Genomic DNA, 9,825 nt, shown 5'->3' on the forward strand with positions numbered 1-9,825 from the left:
GATGAAACATGAGAGAGTGAATCAAAGCGTGTGATATCACATCAGGTCCCGTCTGGTCCTGCAGGACTCCCAGCGGGCCGGTTGTTGTGGTCGTCTCTTGAAGGTAATTGGCCCACAGGTCAGACTCTGCTTCCTGTGAGGAGGAGGATGCCGGGTTCATTATCTTCTGGGTTTAATGAGTCCCTGTGAGGAGACGTCTTAAACTCCAGCAGCTGAGTCCAGACCTGGTCTGAACGTAGTTTCTCTTTCAGGATGAGTTTACCCTCTAAGAACGTTTTGGGTGTTCCACCAGCTGAGAGAGTTTCAGCCTAAGTTAAGACTTCATTCTGACACTGAGACCCTCGTAGGAGTGAAGTCCTCCGTAGAGGACGGGTCGGCATGGAGCGTCTCTTTGATTTAGAGGAGGAGGAGATCCAGACGGTTCTCCCAGCTGTAATAATCTGAGATTACATCCTTTATACAAATATGATGACTAAGACTTGAACTCCAGACCATTAAAGGATGTTGTAGTTGATCATTTCACCACTAGATGTCACTGCTAACACACACTGTTATTACACACACTGTTATTACACACACTGTTATTACACACACTGTTATTACACACACTGTTATTACACACACTGTTATTACACACACTGTTATTACACACACTGTTATTAGACTGTAGTTATCACCTTACTGGGACCCTTACTGGGATCCTGCGTGTATCCATGGTAACATTGTTTACATACGAGATCAGCTGTTAGCAGCCCGTAGCATGTCGATGCTAAACGATGCTAGGCCCGATGTTCTCTGTGAGCTGAGGAGAAGGAGGCGAGGACGACGTGCTGGTACTGAGGTGCAAGCTAAGAAAAGACCACATGGACCTGTCCTTCCACCCCCCGTTATGGGGACTGTAAGATCTATCTACGATAAGGTGGACCAGCTAACCCAGCACCAGAGTAGCATCATGCTAACAGAGCTAACACCGGACACCAACGCCACATTGGAAGGATTTCACCTGCTGTGGGCGGACAGGATACAGGAGAGCAGGACTGAACTAACTGGGGAAGAAGACCAGCTCAGTCCTGGACCCTGTGGAGGTGGTGGCTGACAGGAGGATTATGTCCAAGCTGTCGTCTCTGATGGACATTTCTTTAATATATATATTCTTGTTGAATTCTTCTTCTTGTTTGCTGCTGGAACTCCAGGAATTTCCCCGTTGTGGGACGAATAAAGGAGGATCTCATCTTATCTTATCTCATCTCATCTCATCTCATCTCATCTCATCTCACCTCACCTCACCTCACCTCACCTCACCTCACCTCACCTCACCTCACCTCATCTCATCTCATCTCATCTCATATTATCTTATCTTATCTTATCTTATCTTATCTTATCTCATCTCATCTCATCTCATCTCATCTCATCTCATCTCATCTCATCTCATCTCATCTCATCTCATCTCATCTCATCTCATCTCATCTCATCTCATCTCACCTCACCTCACCTCACCTCACCTCACCTCACCTCACCTCACCTCACATTATCTCATCTCATCTCATCTCATCTCATCTCATCTCATCTCATCTCATCTCATCTCATCTCATCTCATCTCATCTCATCTCACCTCACCTCACCTCACCTCACCTCACCTCACCTCACATTATCTCATCTCATCTCATCTCATCTCATCTCATCTCATCTCATCTCATCTCATCTCACCTCACCTCACCTCACCTCACCTCACCTCACCTCACCTCACCTCACCTCACCTCACCTCACATTATCTCATCTCATCTCATCTCATCTCATCTCATCTCATCTCATCTCATCTCATCTCATCTCACCTCACCTCACCTCACCTCACCTCACCTCACCTCACCTCACCTCACCTCACCTCACCTCACCTCACCTCACCTCACCTCATCTTATCTTATCTTATCATACCTTATACTATCTCATCTCATCTCATCTAATCTTATCATACCTTATACTATCTCATCTCATCTCATCTCATCTCATCTCATCTCACCTCACCTCACCTCACCTCACCTCACCTCACCTCACCTCACCTCACCTCACCTCACCTCACCTCACCTCACCTCACCTCACCTCACCTCATCTTATCTTATCTTATCTTATCATACCTTATACTATCTCATCTCATCTCATCTAATCTTATCATACCTTATACTATCTCATCTCATCTCATCTCATCTCATCTCATCTCATCTCATCTCATCTTATCTCATCTCACCTCATCTTATCTTATCTTACAAACTAACAAGTTCATCATTTGGTTTAGTGACGACTTTACATCCTAACTCAGGACCGACTCACTCCCAGCTGTTGAACCGGCTGCAGGTGTTTCACTCTCCTGTTATGTTGCGGGTCACATTGACCCCTTATATCTGCCTCTAAACCAGCTAAATGCAGCATCAACATCTGGGCAGCATGTGACAGAAGAGGAGTCTCATGTTCATTTATCAACATCGCTTCATAAAAAATACAAATAAAAAGTGTTGTTTTTATATTAAGGTCTTTAATTTGGATGAAAAGGAGTTCTCCTGTTTGAACCATGACCTGACAGAGTTAAAGAACACCAACAGACTAAACTTTGGTTTAAATGGTCAGTGATGGAGTCAATGATGAGATTACAACAGGAGGGTTAAAGCCTTCTCATTGGTCCGTTCTTTGAGCCTCAGCCTGTCTGAGAGTTATAGAGCTATGCTGCCCTCTAGAGGCAGAGAGCAGGAAGTACAGTCAGAGTAAAGGATGAAGCAGCTGTATGCAGAGAGGCTGTGATACCTCCATTTAATGTCTGAAACTCAGAGATATAAAACCTGAACCACTTCAGAATGTAGACTTCATCCCGTCCCGATGTCTCCTCACTGGAACTGGTGGAGTCCTTCTCAGCTGTGAACGGACGTTTGGTCCAACTTCTCGTCTTTGCTCGGTTGTTCTTGTGAATAAAGGATCTGGTTTAGGAACAGGGGGCAGTTTGGACTAAGTGACACCACATCAGGGTCCTCAGGATGTGCTGTCTGATCTCAGTGGTCCTGACCCCGTAGATGATGGGGTTGAAACAGCTCGGGAACAGCAGGTACATGGTGCTGAAGAAGACCCGGACCCCTGCAGGGAGACCGTTCCTGATCCGGTACGACAGGAAAGCTACGAGTGCGATGGTCAGACTGACGGTGATGACCACGATGTGGGTCACACAGGTGTGAAGGGCTCTGACCCCGGACTTTCCTGAACCCAGCACCGAGCTGAATATGACCACGTAGGAGGCGGCGATGAAGATGAAGTCTGCTACAGGGTTGAGGAAGATAGTCAGTAACCCCGCCAGGTTGTTGATGGAGGTGCTCCCACAGGCCAGCTGCACCAACGCCATGTGCTCACAGAAACAGTGGTTCATCACGTTGGAAGCACAGAACGACAACCTTCCTGCCAGACCGACAAACAGCGAGACCAGGACCACGTTCCTGATCACCAGGGGGATTATGTACTTGAGGAATCCTGGTAAAGCCATGCGTTGGTGGTAGCTGAGCGGACTGCAGATGGCAAAGTATCTGTCCACGGCCATCCAGACCAGCAGCGTGGACTGGAAGGACGCAACAAAGTGAATGAAATGCATCTGAAGCAGGCAGCCAATCAGAGAGATCCCCCTCCAGTCAAACAGGAAGCTCAGCAGCATGTTGGGGACGAAGAACAGAGGGAGGCTCAGGTCCACGCACGCCATGCCAGCGATGAGGATGAACATGGGGGAGTGGAGGCTCCTCTGTGATATGATGACGTACAGCAGCAGAGAGTTGGCCAACAGGGACAGGACCAACATGATGAAGAACGGGAGGAAGAGGACGGGCCTCAGACCTCCCAGCTCACTGAAGCCATCCAGGATGAAGAGTCTGTGAGAGGAGGCGTTCTCCATCCTCCCTCCTCCGGGTTCTGGGTTTCAGTTCAGTGGACCTGTAAACAGACGGGGACACTACATGAGGATCCAGAACCACAGAGAACCACAGAGAACCACAGAGAACCACAGAGAACCACAGAGAACCACAGAGAACCACAGAGAGGAGTTCACATGTTTGTTCCTAGTTAGTGAGTTCAATCAAGCTTTATTTATAAAGCACCTTTCAGACAAACCCAATGAACCCAGAGAGCTTTACAGAGACCGACAACAAGAAGCAGGAATCAAAGGATGACATAAAGACATGTTAAAAAACAAAGATGGACTTTAAAATAGAGACTGATGCTCACCCACAACAATACAATATGTGTCATTCAAATAAGTTCAATACATATATTTAAAAAGGAGAAGAGCTGAAAACAAAATAAAGCCATAATAATAATAATTATTATTATTATTATTATTATTAATGTTTATAATTATAATTTGTAGAGCACTTTTCAGAAACCCACTCACAAAGTGTTTCACATTCTCAGCTAAATAAAAGAGGCAGTTCATAAAAGGAGTCAAGATAAAGAAATAACACATATTTTAAAGGACATTAAATTCCCCTCAAAGAACTCTAAAGGAATGTCATTATTTAAAATGTATTTTTTCAGACAGTTAAAATAAAACTGTATTAAATTAAATTCAGATAAACCATGAAGGCTCTGTGATTAAAGACTGTTCTGGTTTAAACCCTGTCAGCTGAGTCCGGGTCAGTCTGGAGACGATCAGGTGAGTTGTGGTGCAGGATGATAAAAACACCGTTCAGGTCTGATGAAATAAAAGCGAGTCAAATCGTCTCCGTGTCTTTAAAAGTTAAAAAGGACAGAATGTTCCAAATATTTCTGAGGTGATAAAAACACGACTGTGTCAAACCAGACGCCAAGATTCTTCACAACATGATGGAGTTAAAGCTTCAGTCAGTGAGGTTACATTAAAGACACTCAGTGTGACTCTGAGTCACTGAGTCACTGAGTCACTGAGTCACTGAGTCACTGAGTCAGAATGAAAAGGTGAAATATGAAGTCTGACCTGGAGAGAGAGCCGACAGCTCAGCGGGGGTTTCTTGTCGTCAGCTCGTCTCTCAGATAAATAATAAACTTTTGAATCTAACTTTATTTATAACGCTGTTCCTGACAAAGTTACAAAGTGCATCCCATCATGAGAGAAGCACGGCTCCCCTGCAGGTCTGAGTCCAGCTGCTGGCTCTCCTCCACCCACCTGTCCCTGCTGAACGCTGACTCAGCATTTTATCAGCTTCAATCTGCGATGTCATTGGCTGCCGAAAGAAGGCGTCCCCGATGTGACGGGACACTCTGAGGTTGCGTCACCGTCCTGTGTTGTGGTGCATTCTGGGAAAAATAATAAACAGAGTGTGGAAACTTTTAACTTTAGACACACTTCAGACTGAAAGACCACGTGAAGGGAACGGGACCCCGTGTTGATGGTGGGTCTTTGTTGGACCTGAGGTTTGTCTGGAACATGTTTAGTCTGAGACCACATGTTGTGGTTTCTCTGACCCTTAAAGAAACACTCACACTGACATCAGGGTTTGTTGGAGTTTCACTTTATATCTGCTTCCTCATGAGGACACACTCCATGCATCCATTGTTCTGCAGAGGACACAGTTCTACTTCTAAATGAAGGAAGAAGAAGAAGAAACCCATGAGGGGTCTAAGTCTCCACATATAAAGGTCTGGATATAAACCCCCTCAGAGAGACGGTCTCTCTCTAAAGACAGCTGGTCCAAACACTGCAGCTAGACTAGAACCAGGAACAGAGACCACATCTCTCCTGTGTTAGCTTCTTTACACCCCCTCCCAGTAAAACCTAGACTAGAATCTAAGATCCTTCTCCTGACCTACAGAGCTCTGAATGATCAGACCCCTTAAAGACCTCATAGTACCCCTCTAGACCACTACGCTCCAACATGCAGGCCTGCTCATCGTACCTGAAGTCTCTAAAAGTAGTATGGGAGGTAGAGCCTTCAGTTCTCAGGCCCTTCTCCTTTGGAATCATCTACCAGTCAGGGTCTGGGAGGCAGACCCCCTCTCTACTTTTAAGAGTAGGCTTCAAACTTTCCTTTTTGATAAAGCTTATAGTTAGAGCTGGATCAGGCTTGGACCAGGTCTTAGTTCTGCTGCTATAGGCTTAGACTGACACACTGGGATCCTGTCTTTCCCTCTCTCTCCTCTCTCTGCCTGTCTCTCACTTTAACTCTTCCTGTCCCATTAAAGTTACTAACCATAGACCGACCTGGAGTCCCTGAGCTCCCTTGTCTCGTAGGTTCCTCTGGATCTCTGCTGCTGTGGACGTGGTCCAGACTCCAGCTGCTACAACTACTACTATCCGTCTCCCCACTATCATCTCTCTCTCTCTCTTCATCTCCCTCTATCCCTCTCTCCAACACGGTCTCAGCAGATGTGTGTCTAACATGAGTCTGGTCCTGCTGGAGGTTTCTGCCTGTTAAAGGAAGTTTGTCCTTGCCACTGTAACTTGCTAAATGCTGCAAAGTGCTCTGCTCATGGTGGATTAAGATGAGACCAGACTGAGTCCTGTCTGGAAGAGGGGACTGGATCTGATCCGGTCTCTGCTCATGGTGGATTAAGATGAGATCAGACTGAGTCCTGTCTGGAAGAGGGGACTGGATCTGATCAGGTCTCTGCTCATGGTGGATTAAGATGAGATCAGACTGTGTCCTGTCTGGAAGAGGGGACTGGATCTGATCTGGTCTCTGCTCATGGTGGATTAAGATGAGATCAGACTGAGTCCTGTCTGGAAGAGGGGACTGGATCTGATCAGGTCTCTGCTCATGGTGGATTAAGATGAGATCAGACTGAGTCCTGTCTGGAAGAGGGGACTGGATCTGATCCGGTCTCTGCTCATGGTGGATTAAGATGAGATCAGACTGAGTCCTGTCTGGAAGAGGGGACTGGATCTGATCCGGTCTCTGCTCATGGTGGATTAAGATGAGATCAGACTCAGTCCTGTCTGGAAGAGGGGACTGGATCTGATCCGGTCTCTGCTCATGGTGGATTAAGATGAGATCAGACTGAGTCCTGTCTGGAAGAGGGGACTGGATCTGATCCGGTCTCTGCTCATGGTGGATTAAGATGAGATCAGACTGAGTCCTGTCTGGAAGAGGGGACTGGATCTGATCCGGTCTCTGCTCATGGTGGATTAAGATGAGATCAGAGTCCTGTCTGGAAGAGGGGACTGGATCTGATCCGGTCTCTGCTCATGGTGGATTCAGATGAGATCAGACTGAGTCCTGTCTGGAAGAGGGGACTGGATCTGATCCGGTCTCTGCTCATGGTGGATTAAGATGAGATCAGACTGAGTCCTGTCTGGAAGAGGGGACTGGATCTGATCTGGTCTCTGCTCATGGTGGATTCAGATGAGATCAGACTGAGTCCTGTCTGGAAGAGGGGACTGGATCCGATCCGGTCTCTGCTCATGGTGGATTAAGATGAGATCAGACTGAGTCCTGTCTGGAAGAGGGGACTGGATCTGATCCGGTCTCTGCTCATGGTGGATTAAGATGAGATCAGACTGAGTCCTGTCTGGAAGAGGGGACTGGATCTGATCAGGTCTCTGCTCATGGTGGATTCAGATGAGATCAGACTGAGTCCTGTCTGGAAGAGGGGACTGGATCTGATCCGGTCTCTGCTCATGGTGGATTAAGATGAGATCAGACTGAGTCCTGTCTGGAAGAGGGGACTGGATCTGATCCGGTCTCTGCTCATGGTGGATTAAGATGAGATCTGAGTCCTGTCTGGAAGAGGGGACTGGATCTGATCCGGTCTCTGCTCATGGTGGATTCAGATGAGATCAGACTGAGTCCTGTCTGGAAGAGGGGACTGGATCTGATCCGGTCTCTGCTCATGGTGGATTAAGATGAGATCAGAGTCCTGTCTGGAAGAGGGGACTGGATCTGATCCGGTCTCTGCTCATGGTGGATTAAGATGAGATCAGACTGAGTCCTGTCTGGAAGAGGGGACTGGATCTGATCCGGTCTCTGCTCATGGTGGATTAAGATGAGATCAGACTGAGTCCTGTCTGGAAGAGGGGACTGGATCTGATCCGGTCTCTGCTCATGGTGGATTAAGATGAGATCAGAGTCCTGTCTGGAAGAGGGGACTGGATCTGATCCGGTCTCTGCTCATGGTGGATTCAGATGAGATCAGACTGAGTCCTGTCTGGAAGAGGGGACTGGATCTGATCCGGTCTCTGCTCATGGTGGATTAAGATGAGATCAGACTGAGTCCTGTCTGGAAGAGGGGACTGGATCTGATCTGGTCTCTGCTCATGGTGGATTCAGATGAGATCAGACTGAGTCCTGTCTGGAAGAGGGGACTGGATCCGATCCGGTCTCTGCTCATGGTGGATTAAGATGAGATCAGACTGAGTCCTGTCTGGAAGAGGGGACTGGATCTGATCCGGTCTCTGCTCATGGTGGATTAAGATGAGATCAGACTGAGTCCTGTCTGGAAGAGGGGACTGGATCTGATCAGGTCTCTGCTCATGGTGGATTCAGATGAGATCAGACTGAGTCCTGTCTGGAAGAGGGGACTGGATCTGATCCGGTCTCTGCTCATGGTGGATTAAGATGAGATCAGAGTCCTGTCTGGAAGAGGGGACTGGATCTGATCCGGTCTCTGCTCATGGTGGATTCAGATGAGATCAGACTGAGTCCTGTCTGGAAGAGGGGACTGGATCTGATCCGGTCTCTGCTCATGGTGGATTAAGATGAGATCAGAGTCCTGTCTGGAAGAGGGGACTGGATCTGATCCGGTCTCTGCTCATGGTGGATTCAGATGAGATCAGAGTCCTGTTTGGAAGAGGAGACTGGATCTGATCCGGTCTTGGTGCTGGGTCTTTGTTAATGATAGAACAGTTCTGCCTTTGTCATTGAAGGTTTTGTAAAAGCTTTAATTTGATCAGTGGGGAACAATCTGGACAAAGTGAGTCCATGTCAGGGTCCTCAGGATGTGCTGTCTGATCTCAGTGGTCCTGACCCCGTAGATGATGGGGTTGAAACAGCTCGGGAAGAACAGGTACATGGTGCTGAAGAAGACCCGGACCCCTGCAGGGAGACCGTTCCTGATCCGGTACGACAGGAAAGCTACGAGTATGATGGACAGACTGACGGTCATGACCACGATGTGGGTCACACAGGTGTGAAGGGCTCTGACCCCGGACTTTCCTGAACCCAGCACCGAGCTGAATATGATGATGTAAGAGACCGTGATGATGATGAAGTCTGCTACAGGGATCAGGAACACAGAGACCAACCCGATCAGACTGTTCACAGACGTGCTCCCACAGGCCAGATCCACCAACGCCATGTGCTCACAGAAACAGTGGTCTATCCTGTTCCCCAGGCAGAATGGTAACAAACCTGCCAGAGAGACCACAAGTGAGACCATGAACAGGTTCCTGATCACCAGGGGGATTATGTACTTGAGGAATCCTGGTAAAGCCATGCGTTGGTGGTAGCTGAGCGGACTGCAGATGGCAAAGTATCTGTCCACGGCCATCCAGACCAGCAGCGTGGACTGGAAGGCTCCTAACAAGTGAATGGAGAACATCTGAAGCAGGCAGCCAATCAGAGAGATCCCCCTCCAGTCAAACAGGAAGCTCAGCAGCATGTTGGGGACGAAGAACAGAGGGAGGCTCAGGTCCACGCACGCCATGCCAGCGATGAGGATGAACATGGGGGAGTGGAGGCTCCTCTGTGATATGATGACGTACAGCAGCAGAGAGTTGGCCAACAGGGACAGGACCAACATGATGAAGAACGGGAGGAAGAGGACGGGCCTCAGACCTCCCAGCTCACTGAGGCCATCCAGGATGAAGAGTCTGTGAGAGGAGGCGTTCTCCAT

The 9,825-nt window shown here is 48.0% G+C and overlaps 3 protein-coding genes across 3 annotated transcripts in view; 1 reads left to right on the plus strand and 2 right to left on the minus strand.

The window, feature by feature from the left end:
• The window catches only part of LOC117808835 (collagen alpha chain-like), a 12,897-nt gene extending 12,796 nt beyond the window's left edge, over positions 1–101 (plus strand). Inside the window, exon 11 of the mRNA XM_034678506.1 lies at positions 65–101. Within this exon, the coding sequence (XP_034534397.1) occupies positions 65–101 (37 nt within the window). The remainder of the gene's footprint in view (positions 1–64) is intronic.
• Positions 102–2,528: 2,427 nt separating this feature from the next.
• On the minus strand, positions 2,529–5,297 carry LOC117808831 (olfactory receptor 52K1-like). Its single transcript, XM_034678503.1, has 2 exons — positions 5,162–5,297; positions 2,529–3,954 (listed from the first exon to the last, which is right to left on the minus strand). Exon 2 carries the CDS (start codon positions 3,914–3,916, stop codon positions 2,969–2,971), a length of 948 nt encoding a protein of 315 aa, XP_034534394.1. The 5' UTR covers positions 3,917–3,954; positions 5,162–5,297; the 3' UTR covers positions 2,529–2,968.
• Positions 5,298–8,880: 3,583 nt separating this feature from the next.
• LOC117808836 (olfactory receptor 52E8-like) lies at positions 8,881–9,825 on the minus strand. Its single transcript, XM_034678507.1, has one exon. The coding sequence runs from the start codon at positions 9,823–9,825 to the stop codon at positions 8,881–8,883; it is 945 nt and encodes a 314-aa protein (XP_034534398.1).

The sequence above is a fragment of the Notolabrus celidotus genome, unplaced genomic scaffold (genome assembly GCF_009762535.1).
Source record: "Notolabrus celidotus isolate fNotCel1 unplaced genomic scaffold, fNotCel1.pri scaffold_160_arrow_ctg1, whole genome shotgun sequence".
NCBI lineage: Eukaryota > Metazoa > Chordata > Actinopteri > Labriformes > Labridae > Notolabrus > Notolabrus celidotus.